The sequence below is a fragment of the Schistocerca serialis genome, chromosome 1, assembly GCF_023864345.2.
Source record: "Schistocerca serialis cubense isolate TAMUIC-IGC-003099 chromosome 1, iqSchSeri2.2, whole genome shotgun sequence".
Lineage (NCBI taxonomy): Eukaryota > Metazoa > Arthropoda > Insecta > Orthoptera > Acrididae > Schistocerca > Schistocerca serialis.
This window is the reverse complement of record NC_064638.1, coordinates 1049775309-1049799807: the sequence shown is the minus strand read 5'-3', so window position 1 is coordinate 1049799807 and position 24499 is coordinate 1049775309. Positions and strand designations below refer to the sequence as shown.

The window sequence follows — 24499 nt, the reverse complement described above, 5'->3', positions numbered from 1 at the left end:
ATTAAATTGCGGACTTGACACATGTTTCTTTCAGTTCTGAAACCTCATTCTTACAATTTGCACATGCTTGATTTTGACTTGTAAAAAATTCTTTTATGTTGGCCATCATCTTAAGAAGAGAAAAGAATCAGTGAATAACCCGGTAGTGCTGCTTACCCCGTTTATAATTTATTTATGTATACTGAGAATAGTAGAGGTTTTATCATACTTTCTTGGGGCACACCCAACATTCCTTTTGTTTGTGTTGAACATATGCCCTTCAGTATCAGTTGACACTGTGGTAGTGTATCCAGTGTCATTTGGTAAGCTAGCAAAATAGAATCTACTTGTTCATCTGCATTAACTGTTTTCAAGGTATCACTTATGAATAATGTGAGCTGTTTTTCACACTAGTTGGTTTTCCTCCATGATCATTCTTTGAAGGTGGTTCTTTTCATCCACAAACGTTATAGTGTTTTGAGTTTAGAATGTTCTCAATGACCATGGACATCAGTGATATTGGTTGTTAATTCAGTGCATCCACTTTTCCCCTTCTTGTACAGGGGAATGACTTGTGGTCCTTTTCCAGTATGCAAACCTGTTTGCTATGCAAGAGATCAACAATATATATGATTTAGGAAATGCACTAATGTTGCCTTCTGTTCCATATAAAATCTAATTGGAATTTTGTCAAGGCTTCATGCCATGTTCATTTTGAGTAGTGTTAATGAGTGAAAAAATGGTTAACAGTTACAGTCACATCATTACTGAATACTGCCTACAAATATGTGTATCTGAAATGAAATCGAAATTGCAACCAGTTGGAGAAAACATACTATAGGGTGTACAATGTTGATTCAGGAAGAGAAGGTTATGTACAGGTATAAGATTTATGACTACACTGTTAATGGAAGAAACATAGAAAATATATCTTCTGTTCTTATCTATCCGTATTAGGAGAATGTTTATGGTAGGGTTAGTTTCTATATAATGCTTGTGAGAAATACTGGAAGAATACAGATCTATATATTTAGTAAATGCCGTAACACAGTCAAAATCATAACAACTCTACTTAAAAACTAATCACGGTCTTAAACAAGGATGTGGAATTTCTCATAGAAAAAGGACAAATCTGGACAACAGTAAACAATGTCTGTTCACTGATGAATGTATACTATTATGTGTGATGCAAAAGACAAAAAGGTAACAAAATGTTATAAAGCTTCCATGTGACAAGTTCAGTAAATAAAAGCAAAGTTATGTCAACAATATGTAAACACAAGTTTGTTCACAAATTTGGATTGTTAAATATCCTAAAGCACAAACATTTGGAAGCTGGAAAGAAACATACAAAAATATATCATTATAAAGGGGCACACAAATAAATCCATTGAGTAACTGTTGATGGGGCATTAACATCCCCACCCCCTTTCCCTGTTGGGTGACATACTGGATGAAGACAACATGACACTATTTATAATCCTTACTGATGTCTGGTTCTTGAAACTTATAAAAGTAATTTTTCACACAAAACACGATTTTACACTTTCAATGTTTCTCACTCAAGCACATTCTTGTACTATCAATCAAACATATTTCAGAATTTAAAAGTTCTTTTTTGAGCACTCTAAACTGAAATCTTGCATCATTATGCTGCTGCAAGTATTCATACTAAGGATGTAAGGTGTTCCTAGCAATAACTAACTGCAATATTTCTAAAGAAATACTTTTAATGATTAATTTAATGAAATGTAATATGTCAAAATAGGTAAAATTACAGAATACAATATGAGATTTTTCATTTAATACATAAAAAGATCACTATATTCAGTCATTTGTACTCTTTCCTTGGTCAAACACAGAAGTCTTCAGTCCCAACAAAGTGTTCATAATTGTCCAGTAAAGGGATTTCTCTCATCTTCAACTACCAGGAATCTAAACTGAAAGGCAAAAATATTAGTTACAACATAGTTCTGGCATCCTTTAAATTAACAGCAGTAATATTCCATTAGTAACACTTATTTTTATAACAACTGAGTGGTATTTTAATTAATACAGGATGGCCAAGTTACTGAATTTTTTTGTGGTTAAACAAATTTATTACATAATAGTAAGAGGAGTGTGGAAATGATCTTAAGTTATTATGTCATGTCAGGACTGCTGCGCAGACAATTGGGTGGGTTATTTTGTTTGTTAGAGTGGCTGAGTCATATTTTTTTAGACGCTCACCTGTCCAGCCATTTGTATCAGTTTTACAATATTGACTGTGTGATGAAATATAACCACCTTTGCCAGCTTGTAATGTATTACAAACAATGGAAAATCCAGGATGGAATGTAATATTATTGTGAAAAGGAAACTTGCTACTCACTATATTGTGGAGAGGCTGAATCACAGGAAGGCACAACATGAAGACTGTCACAAATATAGCTTTCGGCCAGTAAGGCCTTTGTCCAAATTAGACAACAAAGGCCTTACTGGTCGAAAGCTATATTTGTGACAGTCTTTTGGTTGTGCCTATCAGCAACTCAGCATCTCCACTATATGGTGAGTAGCAATTTTCCTTCTCACAATATCATTACATTCCATTCCTGGATTTTTCATTGTTCGATTTTTGCTTGACGGCTTTTCTTCAATCCTCAACCAGTGCTGTTTTCCTTTCTTACTATTTTCTCTATACTCAATGCCCGTTCTTCTTTCTCTTCTTTCCTTTGTTTCTCTTGGCAGTGTGGCCTCAGTTGCCTGAGACTGTAGTCATGTGTATGTGCGTGACTGTGTAGGCCTTACTGGCCGAAAGACATATTTGTGACAGTCTTTTTGTTGTGCCTATCTGCGACTCAGCATCTCTGCTATATGGTGTGCAGCAACTTTCCTCTTCACAATATTGTAATGTATTACTCGTATCTTTTCATATTTGTATTTGCAGAAGATGCTTCATTCCACTACGATGAGTTGTTTTAATGTGTTCTGTGTATTTTATATTTATTTTGTGGTAGTTTCAGTTTTTGTAACATGCTACATTTCATTAATAGTTGACCATTAATACAAGATATGCATTTTTCCAGTAGCCTTTAATTAAATTTCTAGGTTCAGTAGGAAACATATGGGAAAAAATTACACATGTAATGTTAGTACTAAATTGTAAATTACTTATACAAAATCTAGAGTTGTAAATTTACAAATTTTATGTATTTCATTGATTATTTATGGATATTCACAGGCAGTTGCATTTTTGAATATTAAGGTTAAAGCACACAAAAACATTATAAGAAGTTGCAACACTTCATAAATTAACAGTCTTAATTATAATTACATTTTAAAAAAGTAAGACATTTATTAACTGTTGAAAGATTATAAACATGATTGTGGCTGTGACAGCATGTCCCTGTATTGGCTTAGTATCTTTGGGGGTTTTTGTCTCCACTGTAGTTTGGATTTTTGTTACAAACTGAGTGGTATGATGGGCTGTGGTGAAACATTTTCTAAGTCATTGTGAAAGTTTGAGGGGAACTGAAACAGAATTATACTTACATCTTTAATCATGCACCAAGTTCCCAGGGTCCAAATCATCCCTAGTCTGATTTGTGTAAAATATGTACTCTGTGGTGTCTATATATAACTGTGCCACTCTGCATGTAAGTTAAACCACTACATTAGCAGTTCCATCAATATAGCTAAAAAGTGCTTGGATTTGAAATGTAAACTCTAAAACTTGTGTTTAGGACAATAGTCAGCATGTTATAGCATCCATTTCTCTTTTAATATATCTTGTTAAACTGTGGTTTCTTCCTAAGCATTTTAACATTAATGTATAGAACTGTTAACCGTCATTTACTTAATCTCAATATTGACTGGTTCTTTCCCCATTTTTATTAGTGGACAGCCAGCCGCATGTACTAGGGAATAACATTTGGCATTTATCTGAGCTAATTCTCATTTTATTTATCATTTTGTATCATGATTTCATTACAGGCTTTATTTGAGTGTGAAAAAAGACCATGAATATGACTGTAGACATGCACGTGCCCATGCATGATTTTTATTATCAAGTTTAATGTATTGATAAGCAATCACTTTCTGCATTGTCATTGCCAAACTTTTTTATCAGTCTCCAACATGTGTGCAATGGCCATTGTCCCAAGAAGAGTGCTTACGAGGAAAGTTGTTGTTTTTTTTTTTTTTTTTTTTTTTTTTTTTTTTGCTGACACACAATCCTATAACTTGCCAAAGTATACATAAAAAATAAAGAAGCTTGAAGAACAGCCACAATTTCTAATTTTATTATATACAAATATACATTAAAGTCCCCTACTACAGTTTGAGCATATATGTTTGGACTAACATCAGGAACTACGGTAAGATTTTGATACAGTTTCCACTAATGGTCAGACTGATTCACGAGGAAGGTTTGTGTATATAGTACCTACAGACAAACATTACTTCTGACTTGTTGCCATTGGGGTCAGTGTCCTGAAAGTACCTACAGATGAACATTACTTTCGACTTGTCTCCAAGGGGAGCAGTGTCCTGAAAGTAACTACAGATAGACGTGGTTGCCTCACTGTGGTCCATGGTACTTAAGTAAATATATGTTTTATACCAGGAGCAAAACTTGTTTTTCATGGCTCTAACACTCCTGTTGATCCAATCAGCATTCAGAAGGGAATGGTAACATTTTTTAAGAATTTTATAGTTAATGTGTTGTGCTGCCCTTAATGGAAGAATGCTGCCTTATAGTAATGGATGATTTTTTAGCCATCAATCCATGCTAGTTGACGTACAATATTACCCAGGCTTAAAGCAACCACTGCAGACTGGTTACATTCTCCCTTCCCACATCTAGGGATGCTCCTTTATCCAACCACCATGTAAAAGGATAAATGAAAATATAAGAACTGGAATATAATCGACTGAGCTGATATATGTCAAAGTAAAAAGGAATGTCGCAAACAGGAATACATCCTTTAAGTTTGCTGGTGTTCCACGCTTTACCGATGAAGCTCTGGAACATTTTACAGAAAAAGATTTGAATGTTATGTTAAAGACTGTTCAGAAGAAGTGAGAAAGAGATTACTTCAAACAGAGCATTAGGAACACAGCAGTGAATATTAATACAGTGAAAGAACTGACTGTGAACTTGATATGCACTCAGAAGATGAGCAAACTTAAGTGAGAATGGAACCTCAAATAACAGACTACTCATTTTAAGCAACAATTAGCTACAGTAATCCATGTGTTTTTTCCTGTAGGGTATACCGTGTAGTTTCTGAGCACTATGAGATTTTCCTGTAGTGATAATTTAGGTACATTTCTCATCAAATTGTTTATAGAAGTCACACTTTAGAGTCTGTACAATTATACTTGTTTCACATTCACATGTTTTGCAGTGTGTCAGTATGAAGAGCAATGAATGAAGAGATATGGAGTTTGTAAAAGCTGGAAATGTTGGGAGATAAGGAATACTTCCTCTTTTTTTATGGCAACCCATTGTAAGAAGTTTTCTGACCAATAGTGTGCAAGTAGTCACTCAGCACCTACCCTATCTGTTTCAACAATTTGCAATGAAACCTCCAGAAACACTTCTTTGCTGTCTCTTACACCTTTGGAACCTCAGTATGTAATCATGCGCCGCAGGCATCTGCTCTGGTGGTTACTCAACCACATACTCATCAGTTGTAGTATCACCTGTAAAGCTGCATTGCTTGCCCATCAGTTAATAGCAGGAACACTACTTTGTCAGCTGTGTTTCTATGCTGATGTAGCATTAAGATATTTATTGGAAAGTGAACAAGTCAGAAGAAATCAGGAACTTCAAAGAAAAAGAAAAAAATGGCGTGATGCATGAAAATATTTAGATGGCTACGAAATATGTCAGTGCACAGTGCATTTATTGTTTATCAGGATACTGAGAAGGCAAAGGAAGCTATACACATAAATTTCAGGCTTCATATATTAACTGGTTGCTAGAAACACATGGGAAGATACTGCAGTGCAGGACTTTTGTTTTGAAGTTTGTTACCAAATATACCACACTGAGCTTTAGTTTTCATTGATCATGTATGTTTCAAATGTAACAGAGGTCTATTGTTAACTGTTCCTGAAATTTTATTGATTTTCAACAAATGAATTCTTGCACTATAGCAATTTAAACAAAATGTTGCATTCTTGTACCAACTAGCCATATAAACTACCACCAACATGCTAGGCATGTTGGCAGCTATTTGCTTGAAGGGTTATTGTAATAATTCAAACTGACACTCTTAATGTTGTGTAGTCACCAAACTTGTAAGCTCCTTTCTGTTTCATGGGACATAAATAGGAAATTGGATTTCACAAATAGCACTTCTGAAATGTTGTTTTCTTTACACAGCAAGTGACATTCTGTCATAGAAGAGGAACAAAACCTTTCTGTATACTGTAGGAAGAAACCACTTAAATTCTCAGCTTCATACTTGGCAAGAGAGTCTGCTTTTAAGTAAATACGGATGCCACTGCCAGACATCAATTTTCAAACATATTTATAACTAGGGGCAACCATACTACTTCTAACAGTTTGATGGTTGGTAACTTATAATAAGCAATACATTCCATTGATAGGTCAATTTACCATGGAAGGTCAATTTACCATGGAAGCCCTGAACAAAAATTTAACCAGGGACATAACTTACTTAATCATAAACAGTACTGACACTGAGCACCTTTTCAGTCTGGACGCACAGAAGTCTTTTGGATTTTCCACCAATGATACAGTAACTCTGATCACTGAGAATAGTCCTTATCCACAACTGGACATGCTCTGCACCAAATTTCCTGATTTTTTTTTCTTGTGGTCTACAAAAAGCGAATCATTTTAAAGCTCACATTTCGCTGAAAACCTATGGTACTGCCTTACTTTTTTTGACCCTGGCCATTTCCTCTGGCACTCTAGAACCAGGTCAATGATTAATCAAACAGGTTGCAGGGACTGGATGTAATAGAATGTATATCACTGAGTCAATGTGATACTCCCCTTGATGTTGCCAAGAAACCATCTGACAAACTCAAGACTTTGTGGGGACTTTAAGTCACCTTGAATGCTCAAGCTGATGTGGACATGTTCCACATTCCAGAGCCTGAGGAACTACATGCAGAGCTAGAGGGTGGACACTTCTTCTTAAAATTGACCTTGCCATAGTGTACTTACAGTTCCCGTTAGACAAATGTTCACGAAAGATATTGTTGATTAATACACCACATGGCTTACACAAATAGAAATGGTTGAATTTTGGGGTCTCCAGTGCCCTCGCGATTTTCTACAGACTCCTGGAAGAGCTGCTTTACAACATGCTGGGTTTCATTAACTGTTTGGAAGGCATTTCTCTTGTGGGAATTTCCACCAAGTGACTTTTAGCCACCATGAACTCTCTCATTTTCATTTTTTAGAAGGCAGGATTAAAATGGAATTTCTGCCAAGTTTAGACCACATACATTCTCATGAAGGTATATCACCAGTCCAGAAACACATCAAAGCAAGTACAACCAAGCCTTGGCTGGTGAATCTCAGCAGCTCAAGGCATTTCTGGGAAATATTACATATTGTGGAAAATTAATTCCAGCAGCATCTCAAATAACTCATCCATTACATTACTTGTATAAGAAAGGAGTGATTTTTCATGTGTTTGGCAGCATGTGAAATGGCATTCTCTGAGCTCAAACAGTGTCTACACTCAGCACTTTGTTTAGCAATGTTCCAACCCAGGAAGCAGACAGTGGTTGTGATGCATGCATTGGAGCATGGGGTGGGGGATGTCCTGGCTCACTGAGAGGTTTATGGTTCAGAACACCCCATCACATATGCTTCAAAAACCCTCCCCTTTGCACAAATGAAATACCCTCCAATAGAGAAGGAAAAACTGGCAATGACACCCACTTTGAAGAAATTTCATGTCTTTCTTTATGACACCAAGGTCCACCTGGCAATGGACCATAAGGCTTTGATCACGGTGTTCAACACAACAGCTCATGTCCCAAATCATAGTGCTCCTACATCAGTTTTTCTCCTTGGCCAGCAACCATCAAACCTTGGAAACGAATGCATCTCGATTTTGCAGTTTTGTTCCTGAATACTACATGATTCACTATCATTGACACTTTTTCCAGATTCCCAAGTATTGTTAACTGCCATACAACCAAAGTGGAATACACAGTGAAATACACAGTGAGGGTGCTGTTAAAAAATTTTGCCACTGACGGCCTGCCACAGACATTAGTGAGAGACAATGGTCCACAATTTCGAGCAGAGGTCTTTGAGGATTTGTATGCTAAAAGTGGAATGAAGCACGTCTCTTCACCTCCTTTTCATCCACAATCGAAGGAAAGGCAGAGAGGTTCACCCAAACAGCAGATAAAGAAATACATACAAGATGCTTCCAGGCAAGTTTCACTGACATTTTTTAAAAGTTCATATTGGGCAACACCATTTGGTGATAAGTGCCCATCAGAGTTCTTATATGGGTGTCAACCCCATTCTGTCCTGCATTTACTGCTGCCCACTCCCAGCACACTGGTTCCTGCTACCTCCCGAAAGTCCTGGCCTGGCATACGTTTGTGGGCCTGTGGCTTAGGCCAACAAGATCATTGGTTCCAAGCTAACATTCATCAGCAATGGGGCTAACAGGCTTTTATTCTCGATACTGTAGACTGGACCATCACCCACCACTGGAACCAGCTCTGGTTACGTGACTGCCTCCCCATCTTTTTCTCCCCATCCCTTACACCGCAGTCCATTTTCCCACCCTTCAGCAGAAGAAGAGATCATGCTGGAGCCCACTCGCCCCATCCTCCTTCACCAAACTCCTCTAATTCTAATTTTAGTTATTTCAGGCCACCACAGCCCCAGGATGTGAGTCTGGTCTCAAAACTGGCTTCCCTGCCCCAGGGCAGACCAACACTTCAGACTGAGTTACCACAATGGGGGACATCCGCAGTGGTTGTACCAGCAGAGCAGATGACACACTGGAGCCCAAATGTCATCACAATGTCACCTCCAGTGTCTACCACCTAACCAGTGTTCCCAACACTGCCCACCCAGCACAGCCACCATTGGCCAGGTCACTTTCAGCCTTACAACTGAGTGCACACAGACCAGAAGCACCTGGAGCCTAAACTGTTGGGAGGGGTGGGGGGGGGGGGGGGGGGGGTGAGGCAGTGGGTTGCAGAAGGGATGAATGGATGTCTTACACCTCACTCTCCACATGGCATGGGGCTGGCCACAGTGCACAGTGCAGTCCCCCCCCCCCCCCCCCCCCCCCCCCCCCGCCACTATCTGGTAGGGAAAGGGTGTTGTAAAACCACAGCTATATTGCTAGCTTTCACCATCTACCTTGCTCCAGATCCATAAGCTGTGCTGGCAGTGCCTGCAAATGGGCATGCTGGCTCATCACAGATGTTACTTGATGCACTGATCTATGGCTTGCTAGCCATGGATGTGCAGATCAACATCAGAGACTCCATCATCAGCCTCCAGCATGAGCCTACAACACTGGCTGCATGTCCCAACTCAAAACTAGCACCACCACTACCAGTGATGTCTATGCTTGCCTGCATCATGGCTGACATGAGCCTACTGCGTCGTGCTGTCAACTGTTACTGATTGTGCAGCCCTCAAGATTTGGACGTTGTTATGCTATTGGCCTTGTATTGTCTCCAGTCAGTTTCACGTTATTCTGCATTATGCCTTAGTGTGTTGTAGCCTACCAAACACATTAAAAAACTAGTATTTGTTCATGTTGTGTTGCAACAAAATCCACAGCAGTACATGAATATCTCTACACAACCTTAAAATCATTAGATAATAAGGAAATTATTGCTGCTATTTGTTGAAAGCCTTTATGATACTAATCACACCATACTCCTAAGAAAGCTACCAGGTAAAGCTATGATTGGTATTGATAACCAATGGTTAGAATTACATCTGTCAAACAGATTACAGAAAATAACATAATGCTAGTTAGATATAGTGTACCATACAGCAAAATCTTGGGTCTCATACTGTTTTTGTTATATATTGATGACATAAACACAAAGCTTACTGCAGGGTATACTACACTATTTGCTGATGATACAAGTATTTTGATAACAGTCACTGACAAAGTTGATCATGACCAAGAGATTAAACAGTTTATGTCATCAGTGAGTGAATGGTTCATTGAGAACAATCTCACTGTAAATGTACAAATCCATTATCAGTTGCACCATCTCAACTCAAAAACAAGTAATTCCAAGGCTGTTCCTAAGAACCAAGAGCTGTCTAATATAAGTACTGCCAGTTTCTGTGTATAAGGCTTGAAGAAAATCTTAAATGGAATACCGATGTCAACTATATCTAAATTTAGCTGTCAATTAATTATATTCTAAAAGTACTCAGCAAATCATTCCCAATTCAGTTCTATTACAAATAAAATATTCTTACTTTCACTTCATGTTATAGTACGGAATCGGCTTGAGGGGAAACTAACCATGCAGCACAGATATCTTAAAAAAGGCAGGTTGTACAACGTTCAGTCTGGGAAAAATGAGTCATGTAGACAACATTTCAGGAAACTTAGCATTTTGACTCTAACATCTGTATATATTTACAATACTAATCGTTTCTTAAGACGTAACTATTAAACAAAAACAGCTCACTCATTTAATTGGAACCATCCATAATTATGAGACCACACAGCAAGCCATGAGACTGAGCACAACCTATTACCAGAAAAGTGTGTTGCATGTTGGGACCACTTCAGTTACATGCCTATTCATTGAATGAAGTCTCAGCCAACTGCTTCTCCTTTTCCCACTCACCCCGTGCATATATTCACAAGTGTCTGCACGTGTTTTCCTTGTAATAAGCTGACAAATCCCACATCATTGTAAAATGGTCATCCTTTGATGAATAAATTACTACAGCTAAGTAGCACACTTTTTTCCATGAGAGCCTTTATCATGATAACTATTATTTGTTGTCAAAATCTCAGCAAAATTTTATTTACATGGGTCTTAGCACACTGGCTATCATATTTATGTAGCAGTATGTATCTATTGGCTTACAGAATTAAAAGTACGAGGGCAGTTCAATAAGTAATGCAACACATTTTTTTTCTGAAACAGGGGTTGTTTTATTCAGCATTGAAATACACCAGGTTATTCCCCAATCTTTTAGCTACACAACACTATTTTTCAACATAATCTCCATTCAATGCTACGGTCTTACGCCACCTTGAAATGAGGGCCTGTATGCCTGCACGGTACCATTCCACTGGTCGATGTCGGAGCCAACGTCATACTGCATCAATAACTTCTCCATCATCCGCGTAGTGCCTCCCACGGATTGCGTCCTTCATTGGGCCAAACATATGGAAATCCGACGGTGCGAGATCGGGGCTGTAGGGTGCATGAGGAAGAACAGTCTACTGAAGTTTTGTGAGCTCCTCTCGGGTGCGAAGACTTGTGTGAGGTCTTGCGTTGTCATGAAGAAGGAGAAGTTCGTTCAGATTTTTGTGCCTACGAACACGCTGAAGTCATTTCTTCAATTTCTGAAGAGTAGCACAATACACTTCAGAGTTGATCGTTTGACCATGGGGAAGGACATCGAACAGAATAACCCCTTCAGCGTCCCAGAAGACTGTGACCATGACTTTACCGGCTGAGGGTATGGCTTTAAACTTTTTCTTGGTAGGGGAGTGGGTGTGGCGCCACTCCATTGATTGCCGTTTTGTTTCAGGTTCGAAGTGATGAACCCATGTTTCATCGCCTGTAACAATCTTTGACAAGAAATTGTCACCCTCAGCCACATGACGAGCAAGCAATTCTGCACAGATGGTTCTCCTTTGCTCTTTATGGTGTTCAGTTAGACAACGAGGGACCCAGCGGGAAAAAACCTTTGAATATCCCAACTGGTGAACAATTGTGACAGCACTACCAACAGAGATGTCAAGTTGAGCACTGAGTTGTTTGATGGTGATCCGTCGATCATCTCGAACGAGTGTGTTCGCACGCTCCGCCATTGCAGGAGTCACAGCTGTGCATGGCCGGCCCGCACGCGGGAGATCAGACAGTCTTGCTTGACCTTGCGGCGATGATGACACACGCTTTGCCCAATGACTCACCGTGCTATTGTCCACTGCCAGATCACCGTAGACATTCTGCAAGTGCCTATGAATATCTGAGATGCCCTGGTTTTCCGCCAAAAGAAACTCGATCACTGCCCGTTGTTTGCAACGCACATCCGTTACAGACGCCATTTTAACAGCTCCGTACAGCGCTGCCACCTGTCGGAAGTCAATGAAACTATACGAGACGAAGCGGGAATGTTTGAAAATATTCCACAAGAAATTTTCGGTTTTTTCAACCAAAATTGGCCGAGAAAAAAAATGTGTTGCATTACTTATTGAACTGCCCTCGTAATTTCAAAGTTGAACTTCTAAAATTGATACCATTTGCTTACATAAACATTAAAAGTGTGATTAAGTTCTTTCAGGATATGGAATTCTTCAGCATTTCTCACCCTTTCAGTTTCTAAACATTGTTTTTCTGTGAATTTACGAATGAAAATTGCTGCTTTATGTTTCACTTCCAACTTTCCTTCATTCTGTTTGTGTGTATATGTGTGCGTGTGTGTGTGTGTAAAGGAACTGCTAGTTATGTTGACTTGTACTGTGACAAGTAGTTTGTAACTAAAGCGAACATTCTCAATCTACACAAAAAGAAATCTGAAAAGAATTAAATACATATGCATTACCTGTAACTAGTGGAACCTTAATATAAAGCAGTCCAGTTTTTCCACCATCTTTGGTCTACTAAACAGACATCTAAAATCTGTCATCTGAAAATGAGAAGAACCATTATTTTTGATTTCTCGAACATTATGGTCAGTGGAAGAGCACATCAGACTTTATATCAGATGGAAGTACTTTACGAAGCCAAATCAAATCTTATGCATTAGTGTCTTTTTATAAAATTAGCTTCAGGCAAATGTAAAACCACACATGACACACAGTAACAAAATAATTGTCAACAGAAGTGACTTCCTTCTTCCATATTAACAAAGCTAAATTGTGAAGCTGAAAGATAGTTAATGAAGCTGAAAGATAATTAATGATCTTCACAACTTTCGGAGCAGAATTTTATTGGTGGAACAATAGCTGACAAAAGTATTTATTTGGAAATAGATGTTTCACAGTTATATTTTATTTATGATTTTTTTGTTCTTTGCTTTTAGTTTTGGGGTTGCACCCCTACTCTCAAGCAGTCATTCCTGTCATACGCCAAGCTGTTGGGGGGGGGGGGGGGGGCGGACAGGCAATTTAGTTTGGCAGTGACTATTGGTCATGAGGATTCCAGCTTTACAGTTTGGATGACGACAGGTGATTGCTGGAGAATGGGCTCCTGACCCTGAAAATACTAGCAAAGAACAAAAGATAAATACAATAAAAATGAACTGCAGCTGTGGAACATCTATTTCAAAAATAAATTGAAATTTGTTCTATGTTAAAATACGACTTGGCACATTAAAACTGAAGATAATTACACAGCCTGCTTTCTTGTTTCTCTTATTTTAGGAAGAACCAAAAACATGCATGAAGAAATCAATATCAAGTAAAAATATTACTACTTTTTTAATTTAATTTATTTCTTTAGATTTGCTTCTGTTACTATTTCATTTTCAGAATAGCGTATGAGAAGAAACAATAATGTAATGGAAAAACTATTTACAAATAATAGTAATTAAGGTTACAAGGAATTAACAAGCAGGAAGTTTTCCAGGAAGCAAGTCTGCCTATAACTGAGAATGCCACAAATTAATTGCATGTCTAACATTTGTCATGGCAGTTGTGCCTATTCTATTTATGCTCATTAATTTGAAGGAAAAAAAAAATGTAGCTACAGTGGAAATAACCAAATTTTATTTGCTTTCTTCTCGTGTAAAACACACATTTTGATGCAACATAACACTAAAATAGTTTTCAGAGTTGCTTTACTTACAGTTTCTATTAAATAATATATAATAGCTCTCCTATAGTTTGGTATGTTTGACATTTTCTGTCCAGTAGTTCTGGATAGTCATGGCTTCTAGACTATTCAAGAAAGAATCATTATCTAAACTATACATTTCCTCTGAGTCATCCTGAAAATAAAAAGAATGATGCCAATCAGTTATACATCGATATCTACTGATAATACTGTCATCTATCCAAACACAGATGTTCAAGTGAAAAACTGAATATCATTTTAATGGCTATGAAAATATTGTAAGTAACATTATCTACTTGTCCCAACTGGTTTAGCCATGAGCATGTTCAGTGTGTGACTACTTGCTATGTCTTAGTAGAAAAGGCATTTGCTTTATCAGTTCAGATACTGAACAACATAGCCAAGTAACAAAATGCTGGGCTACAGTGGTGGTTATGGCCCAATATGTGTTCCATTCATATTACATTATATTTGCTGTTTTACATACTTCACTTCTGCCAGTGCCATTTTTTTTACATGATGTCATGCCTAACAAGTTCATCAGAATTTTAAAATTCAGCAAATACTTTCGCACTATTCCCCTCAATTCCTGAAGTACAATTTTTCATGAAAATGTAGTCCCTTGATCTTTAAAACATATTCTTAATACATACAAAATATTTTTACTAGAATGTATTTTACATGGATATTAAAAATTTGAACCATAAATTATATGCAACTTTGTTCCATTTCTGTGTCTTACACCAAATAAGCATACTGCCTTAGGAGAACTCAGTGACTGACTTACAAACAGATTTCTTTTATTGTTTAACGGTGTACTTCCAGGTGTTCTGCCAAGCAGCTTCCATTTTATGAACAATATTTCAACAACTGACCCAGCCATCTTCTTCAGGTGCTGCAAGTTTTGCTGTTATGTGTACTTGCTGATTACATTTCACCTGTACTGGGCACTATTGTTGGTCTCACATTGGTATTTATATCCAAGTTCAACTTACAATGTCCACTACACCCAGTCATACACTGTAGGCTTTCACGACTGATATTGTCTTCACTTAAAACTTCTGGGCTGGTAGGCCATGGTCAGTGTATAGAACTCTCCCCTGACATTTCGTATCCAACTGCAGGAAACATTCTCTGAGGTAAAGAGGTGAACAGTTTGCTGCTTTACCTCATAGTATGCCTCCCGCAGTTGGAGATGAAACGTCAGGGAAGAGTTTTATACATAAACCATGGCCTATCAACCCGGAAGTTGTAAGTGAAGCCTGCTATGCCGTTTGATGCTTTTTTGTTTTTCAGAGCTCACATTGGAAATGGAAATGAGCGTTTGGCATCATTGGCCGGGAGGCCCCTTATGGGGCAGGTCCGGCTGCCTTGGTGCAGGTCTTATTACATTTGATGCCACATTGGGCGATCTGCGCGCCGGATAGGGATGAAATGATGATGAAGACAACACAACACCCAGTCCCTGAATGGAGAAATCCCCGACCCAGCCGGGAATCGAACCCGGGCCTGTAGGACGGCAATCCGTCACGCTGACCACTCAGCTATTGAGGCGGACATAGCTCACGTTGAAATTCCATGTAACACAAATTCTATCAGTGTTTTCCACAGAGTCTATTGAAATAAAGATAGAAAACCAAATAAACAGGGGTAGAGGTTTCAATTTGATCATGGATTGGGTTCCAGCATTCAATTTATTGAAACCTTACCCGCAATCACATCCACCAAATCTGGAAAATGCTGAGAGAATTTCTGTTTCACAGAATATCAGTGTGAACAAATGAGTATCAAAGGGCATAGTGGGCATCTGGAGTTGAATTCAGCTATAAACAGTGGCAGGAGACAAACAATAGTTCACAGTCAGGCAGTGAATACATATAATAGCAAAATTCACAGCATCTGAAGAAGACAGCGAGGTGGGTCATTGAAACAACAACTCAGCAAAACACCTGGATGCACACCTTTAATGAAATGTGCTGAGAAAACCTGAGGGATAAAAATCCGTTTACTGTGGTTTTCAGTTTGGGTTAGATGAATGGTAAACTTGTTTCAACTTCAAGAATGAGATTTTCACTCTGCAGCGGAGTGTGCGCTGGAAGATTAAAACTGTGTGCCGGACCGAGACTCGAACTCAGGACCTTTGCCTTTCATGGGCAAGTGCTCTACCATCTGAGCTACCCAAGCACGACTCATGCCCCGTCCTCACAGCTTTACTTCTGCTAGTAGTTTGTTTCGACTTATTTGTAAGTTGTCATCATAAAAGAAATTAGTTGTGTGTCTGTTTACTCTGGTGTGAAACAGTCACACACTGTCGATTCCAAGTATAGTTTCCACTGAATCATTACACATTCTAAACTTCATTTCCTAGGGTGCATTTCTTGTTCATACTCATGCATTCAAAAGAAATGTGTGTAGAAATCATTTAAAATTTCTGGAAGTTATTTGATTCATAAGTTTTTCTGCTCAAGTAATGAAAGGATGACAAAATTTCTTACGGGAAACAACTGAAAAAGTGCACAGAAATGGCTACAAAAGTATGAGAGAATTACAAAATAGCATTACCAATAGCAGTGATTGTCCTTATTTCCTCAATAACTATAAATACTCGCACAGTGTTCTCATTTTCATAACTGGATTATAAGTTGATCAGAAATTAAAAGAAAAACTTGGGTGATAGTCAATGAATAGCATCTAACAAAGCACGCAACTACAAAACAAATACCAAGGATTGCATCCAAGTATTTGAAAGTGGCATTAATGCTGACATTGTCAGTCACACACTGAATTTTGCATCTCATATTTTCATGCCCTAATTAACTCATACCCTTACAGAGCTTTCTTCGATGTATACACTGGAATCAGGGTTGCTGCTTTTGTCACTCAGCGTCTGTGGTTTGTTTTGGTTCCTCCGCTTATAAAGAATGAAGCACATGGCACCTGAAATGAATCAAGGTAATTCATATCAATATGATGCTTTAGAGTTGCGTTCTGATAACAGAAGTGAGTGAATAATTGGATAAAATTCAGGAACTGATTTTTCCCAGCCATTGGGGAAGGGGGGGAAGGGTAGAGGATAGTGTCTGTGGATGAGATAAGTGGTAGAGAATATCAGGTGATCTAGAAGACTCAGCTCAGTTGCCTCTTAGCCTTAGAACATGTAGATGATGTTGAAAATGAATGTCTGTTAATGCTTGCACTGTGAGCCAAGATGCTGTAAACCAGTGAGCCATAAAATTTTCTAATAAACTGAACATATCTGCTATAGAAACTTTTAAAATTATCTGTGTAGGTTGCAAGGATGAAGTCTTGATCAGAACACACATTGTTTTGTGTAAGATGAAAAATTTAAAGATGAATAGGAACACTGAAGGCAGAAAATGCCCAGGATCTCTGACATCTAACCAAAATTACAAAAATGTGGCTAGAATGTGGGAATGTCTGAACTGTGATCACCAATTAAAGAGTCCATTTAATAGCGTAGAAGTTAGATTAACTGAAATCAACTGTTCATTCAACAGTTATCACTAATTTGCAAATGCAAAAGTGGTGCACAAAGGTGACACCAATAACCCAGATAATTTTTGTCAGGTGATCATAAAAAGCACCATATGACATCTCAGCAGCATCAGTCCTTGTTGTGAATATTTGCAGATAATAAAAAAGCATGTATTAAAAAAATCAAGAGTAAATTTCATGCTCATTGCATCCTTCACTGAAAAACGTGTGATTCATAAGGAGTTTGTGCCTGCTGGACATTCAGTGCACAGAAAAATTTATACTGAAGTGTTCAAACATTTAAAGATTAGGGCCCACTTTTTCTAACAGAAGAACATACCTTGTTTGTTGATACAACAATGAACAGAGACACACTTTACTAACTATGAGGGAGGAACTGGCTATGTACAATGTGGCAGAGCTAACTCAGCCATATACAGTCCAGATTGGCCTTCTTCAACTTCATTTTGTTCCCTCAGATCAACCAGAAACATAAGGGAAATTGTTTCAGTATGACTGAGATTGTCCAAGTGGTTTTGATGGGCTTTTGAAGGGCATATGAAAACTGGAAAAAGCGATAACATCATATTGGATGTATGAAGGTTATATTTTGATGAATATTAACTTACTTAATTCATATAGTCAATCAGTTTATTTTTATTTCTGAAGCAATGTTATTTATTGGACCAGCCTAATAGTAACAAGAAAGTTAAAACAGCAAAAGAGATTCCTGTAAAAAGTGAAAACAGTACAATAAACACATATTTTACAGTTATTTCATTGTGGAATGAGTTAGTGCTTAGTTTACAGAAGGCTGATTAGAAAATTTATGAACAAAAGAATTAAGGAATCAATAAAAGATGAAAAAGAATTATGAGAGAGTGTAAAAATAAATAACATGTCGCAGAGAAAAGTTTTTAACTACTATGAGGAACTAACACACAGAACTGGAGTATGCAAACTGACACCACAGATACGTCTACTGACCTTTCCTGAGCTAAAAATATTCCTGGAAATGAACATGAGCAGTGAATCAACTTCCACTGATTCATAAAGACTATAACTCAAAACTCTGTAAATAAAAATGGAATTATGTGAATTAAAGTAAAAGATGAAAACTGTTTTATCTTGACTTAAACAACTGTCTTTGGCTTGGCTGGCAGAGGCATATACTCTGCAGTGATTCATCATTTCTGCCAGGTTTCACCAGTGAGGTGCTGTACCTTCACTTTGTATTAAGAGGCAGAGCAATAGTTTCTCTCACTGGTGCTTTGGTTCTCCATGTATAAAAGACCCACTGTTCATTGTAGGAATCAGTTCAGGTGAGATTTTCCAAAAAATTTTCTCACCTGAAGATAGTGGCCAGTTAAAATGCTGAAAATATTGTGTCAATATTACTGTGTGATCCAGCTGCAACCCAACAAGAATATAATTAATTTATATGCTGGTAATTTATACATGGTCACAAGTGTCTGTGTGGGAAGGAAATGGTTTAACCTGTACATTAAGTTTGATAAACTTTATAAACACCAAAATGGCCATTATTATGAGAATCATGCTAATTTTGCCCCAGTAAGGGAGCTATAACATTTATGTTATGGAAAAGGTATCTAGGACTTCACAAGCTTGTGCAATACTGTGCAAAATGTGATACTGTGCAAAGCCTACTGTCTGCCTAGAGGTACAATATGATATATGAATGATGTGGATGTTACAAGGCACCTTGATGATGTGGACTAGCATCACCCAAGTCAGAAGCTTACTACTAGTTGAGCAAGTTATATGTAATAACATAAAATTTTCATGGCTGGGACTGGCTGAAATGACTGACACAGAAGAGCTCCTATGTCAACAGGAACTCGAAGGTCAGGGCTGTAGCAGGGCCCACAGTGAGCAGTTGTATCAGTGGAGGCACTTGCCAGTTAGGCTAATCATTACATTGTAAAAGCAGTCTACGAGCAGAGTCCACAGTGTACAGTTGCATCTGTAGTGGCTCTCATCAGCTGTTAAGATTTATCATTAAAATGTCATTTATGATTGCATAGGTGCAGGCCGATCTATAGTGCTGTACCATATGGGTGCTGGAAGTAATTAAACTGCCATCTGCCCATAATTGCAGACTTATTGATAACAACTATCTTGTGCAATGCATTAAGTGGACAGTGAACTGTGATGTTAAACTGTGTGCTGTTTACTGCAGGGCAAGTAGTTAAGGATATCCTCTAAATACCACCACTACAGAGCTACATCTACCGCTTCTGTACAAGACCATGACTGAGCACCTCCACTGCAGTGAAGGGACATCTCTGAAGACACAAGGTTAGTGGATTTAAGAAAAACTGCAAGATGTGATGGATTTGCACATTTTAAATGACAACCTGGAATATACATTTACACTACTACACTGAAAAGCCGAGGTACGTATTTCCAGCACAAGGAATGTGTTGTAGAGCACATTCGTTTTGTTCATACACAACTCGATGTTATTCTTAAAGATTTGTTTTACTTGTACTTGGAGGTTTTGTCTCCACTGTCAGCAGCATCTTGTGAATGTGTGGGTTGTTCTATCTAATAGAGTGACAGGAGCATCGCTACTAGGTAATCTTCAAATTTTCGTCACATTTGTTCTCGACCCTCAACATCAGGTGACTACACCCATCAACAGCCCCTGGTAACCTCATGAGTAAAGATACTGATGATGACATGCTTTGAATTTTGGGGAAGAAATCAGACATGAGTTTACTCATACAATGAGGTAGGCTCCTCCTAGTTAGCTAATATCACCTCTGTCATAAGGACAGCAATCTGATCCAGATTTATTAACTGTACCAGAGGAAGAAGGTAATGCAACAGTTCTCCTTTCATTAGATGTGTATTAATTAATAATTAATAACAGAGCTAGTTATGCTTAAAATGTACTTTGTCACTGCTCTTTTGTTCAAACTAGTCTGATAGAACTTTACGGTTTCGGTATTTAAACTTGTGTTGGAACCTCATAACTATGATAAGCCTCATACTTTTAAGCTGCATGGAAACATTATTCATCCAAGTATTATCACAGGTAGTACCTCATTATCAACAAAGGAATAATATCTCATCTACTCACATTAACAGCAGATAAAGAGTTTACTTGATTTTAATATCCAGAGAAGGTGTTCATAATCTGTTTCATGGTATTTTTTGCAGTGCTAGTAAGGACAGCACTATGGTAATTGCTTCAGAAGCTTCAGTCCTTTGCAGGAGGAAAATTAAAATTACTTATTTCATAAGTTGGGAAACTATTCTATTTCCATGCCAATTTAAAAATGTTTGAGGGAGTTTATTTAGTTGCCCCTGTGATATGACGCCAAATGAATTCTGCCATGACTGGGAGCTGTATCGCAGATGGATAAGTGTGTAGCATGTAAGTGGCTTCACCTGCCATAGACTGCCGTTGTGTGTGTGAGTTGCATTTGCTGCTGCTTGCAATGTGGCTTCAGCTGCTAGAGAGTGCAGTTGTGTGTGTGTGTGTGTGTGTGTGTGTGTGTGTGTGTGTGTGAGAGGTGTGTTTGCATGTGTGTTTGCATGTGTGTGTGTGTGTGTGTGTGTGTGTGTGTGTGTGACTGTTGTCTATTTTCGACAAAAGCCTCATTGACCGAAAGATTATTTGTGACAATCTTTTTGTTATGCCTATCTGCGACTCACCATCTCCGCTGTATGGTGAGTAGCAACTTTCATAATCACCTGGATTTTCCATTGCTTGATTGAACACACAATTGTAAATTTAATGACTGACATATTAAAAAGTATCACCCTAGAGATTGAGTTTTGCACAGAATAAGGTAAAGTACATAGTAAACAATAGAAATACACGCAAAATGTGGCAGACACAGTAAAATAACTACTAAAATACAAGGACATTCCTCTAATTATCTTAACTCATTCTGTAGTCATTTCTTTTCCTGTTCTGGCATTTTCTCTTGACTCCCACTAACCTCATATTTCCTGGGCCACTTGGTTTCTTCAGTCTGCTACTCTCTAAAGTTTATCTTTTTCACTGGCTTGGTTCACCAGTACTCTTGTACATGTGCTCAATATTTTTTTCCATTTTCTGATTTTCCTGCTACCTGTCACTTCCTTTCTTACCCTTCTTTCTTATTTTTCTTTTTTCAACACCTTAGTTCACCATTTTAATTTATATTGACACTATCAATGTTTATACACGAAAATGCTTCTGCTTCCAATTTTTCTCATTTATTTATTCTCGCCTTAGTGGTTAGCCTCTTGAAAATGTATTTATTACAACTGTTGGCGCTGTCACATGCATTCACATTACATTCCACTTATGTCTGCTTGTTAACTTCTTTATAATTTTCTCTTTGTATACAGTGCCCCCACAGATACGCAAACAGGCAAACGAGAGTGTGTATATACTAGGCCTACGAAAATCTCTTGACCTGTCTTAAATACCAATGTTTTTCGTGTTCCACTAATGAATAAATACGATGTTCTAAGTGCAGACAGTTCAGAATCACGGACAAAAAATCTCAGTGTAACAGGTAACTGCTCGGAATGATCTGTTGAACAAAAAAGTGCCAGCAGAAACACATTACCATCAAATACCATTAAACGAAAAAATCGTGTGAGAGCAACTTGTAATAAAACTGAATACGAGACAAAAAAGGAAACAGAGAAGAAGAAGGAAGAAATATACATATTATTGAAGAGTCATGGCAAGGGACTGGCTACAAACATGTCTGATATGCAGTCCGAATATAAAGTGACTGGAATTTCGAAACCTGGTGCTCCTCTACGGGAAGTGCTGAAAAACTGTGAAAGTTCTGTGAAAAGCGACGTCAACTGCGCCATAATCAGAGGGGGAAATGATGTCTATAAAAATGAAAGCAGCCTTGCTATAAGAACACTGAAAGAATCGCTAGGAAAAATTTCACAGGCGAAGGTATTTGTTGTAAACATTCCCTACAGACACGACTTAATGGAAGACTCGTGTGTAAACAGAGAAATCATCGCAACAAATCGGAAATTCAGGAAGATTTGTAGCGGTTTTGTGCACACAACTTTCACTGAAGCAATGAATTCAGTAAGAGAGCGTTTTACTAGACATGGACTGCACAGAAACAACCTAGGCAAGAAAGTGCTGGCCAAAGAAATTCTCCAGGTGATAAAGACAGCAGGAGTGGATGCCTATGTAAAAATAGCACTACCTGCAACAGGTTTTCTGCCAATGACAACAGAAAAGAAAAGTGCACCAACAGCATATGAGGAAGAAACATCTGCAGATACACCCTACGATGAAAAAATTACAACTGTGCAAACATGTAAAGCGTCACAGTCACCAGTGGCATTATCAGTAGCAGCAGTGGAAAAGGAAGTAACAGTAGCATCAACAGCAGAAGTTTCACCAGCAACAGTAACTATAGTGCCTCTAAAAGGAGAAATGAGAATTGCAGCAGGAGAAGCAGCATCAAGTGTTACGGGTAGACGGAAAACAGCACCTCCTGTCCATCTAAATGATTTTTTAGTGGAAGGCAGCAAGATGAAGAAGCCCACGAGATAAGTAGTGTAACAAATTTCATAACACCTCACCAAAACGTTCAATCTAAAATAAACAACAATTATGATCTTAAAATTTGTTATCTGAATGTTCAAGGACTAATAAATAAAGAATTTATTGTAAACAGTTTTGGACTACATAACAAATTTGATATTTTCTGTCTGAGTGAACATTGGGTTACTGAGAGTGTACTTCCAGTTGTCAAACTTGATAACTATAATGTAGCAAATAGTTACTGTAGAAAACTGCATATAAGAGGTGGTGTGGCAATATATATTAATCAGTCATTCAGAAGCTCCGTTGTTAAGTTGGACCTAGATTATTTATGTGAGGAACAGAACTTTGAAGCCACTGGTATAGTTATGGACAATCTTAAGTTAGTAATAGTATCCCTTTACAGGTCACCTAAGGGTATCATCAATGTATTTCTAGAAAAATTGGACGTGCTGTTAGACGTACTAAGAGGGATGAGATGGTTGCATTATGACGTAGTAATTGGTGGAGATCTGAATGCAGATTTTGATATAACAACACATAAACGTACTGTGACTGAGTTGAAAAACCTTCTAAGACAGTGCAATTTGCACTCAATCAATAACAGGCCCACAAGAGATAAAGCATGTCTTGACAATATTTTTGTCAACTTTAAAACTACAGAAGAATCATGTGCTGTTACAGCGTTTCCATTTTCAGATCATGACTCTGTATCTTTAAACTATACAAGTAGGTTCCGTATTGATAATAGTAATATTCCTAAGCCTGTCCCAAAAGTTATAATCACCAGACCTGTCACAGATGACAAAATTGTTCAGCTCTGTAAGTCCCTTGCTGAAAGAGACTGGTTCAACCAATGTCATGGTGACACAAGATATAGTCTTAGTGCTGATTTGTCAGGGAAACTATTATTTGAGAGATTTTTTAAAACATTTCTGACACAATTTAATGACAGCATCCCCATAAAGAAATGCAAATTAACTGACAAAGGCTTTACAAACAGGGCTACAAACAGACAAAATTCATAGTTCACTAAACAATTATCAAATATGAAAAACCAAGTTATGGTGTTGCACAATATATGTAGCAATCAGAAAACAGAATATGCCAGATTAGCCTATATAAAATGCAGGAATGAGTATAAAAAAGCCATCGTGGAAGCCAAAAAAGCACATAATTTCAATACCATTGATAATTCCACAAATAAGTGCAAAGCTACATGGAAATTAATAAATGGTGTTGCTAAAGATGTAAGAAGCAAAACAATTAATATAAGTCCCCAAAAATTCAATGATTTCTTTATTAAATCTGTTGAAAATGTAGGAAATACTATAATTAAACCCGATATCAGTTCATCAGAGTTACTTTCTAAAAATGTTTGCAGAACACCAACAGACACAGGTACGTTTATGTTCTCCGAGGTCTCACCTAGTCATGTCCTAAGCATTGTAAAACGGAAGAAATCTTCAGACAGTATAGATA

General features: G+C 37.8%; 1 protein-coding gene across 4 annotated transcripts in view; it reads right to left on the bottom strand.

Annotated features, from left to right (window-relative positions):
* Positions 1 to 1703: 1703 nt before the first annotated feature.
* Positions 1704 to 24499, bottom strand: part of LOC126414979 (uncharacterized) — a 220464-nt gene continuing 197668 nt past the window's right edge. For all 4 annotated transcript variants that reach the window (XM_050083394.1, XM_050083397.1, XM_050083395.1 and 1 more), the window contains 4 exons: positions 16805 to 16911; positions 13987 to 14128; positions 12743 to 12826; positions 1704 to 1919 (listed from right to left, as the gene is read on the bottom strand). In XM_050083394.1, coding sequence (XP_049939351.1) covers positions 14018 to 14128; positions 16805 to 16911 — 218 coding nt within the window. In that variant the 3' untranslated portion in view covers positions 1704 to 1919; positions 12743 to 12826; positions 13987 to 14017. The remainder of the gene's footprint in view (positions 1920 to 12742; positions 12827 to 13986; positions 14129 to 16804; positions 16912 to 24499) is intronic.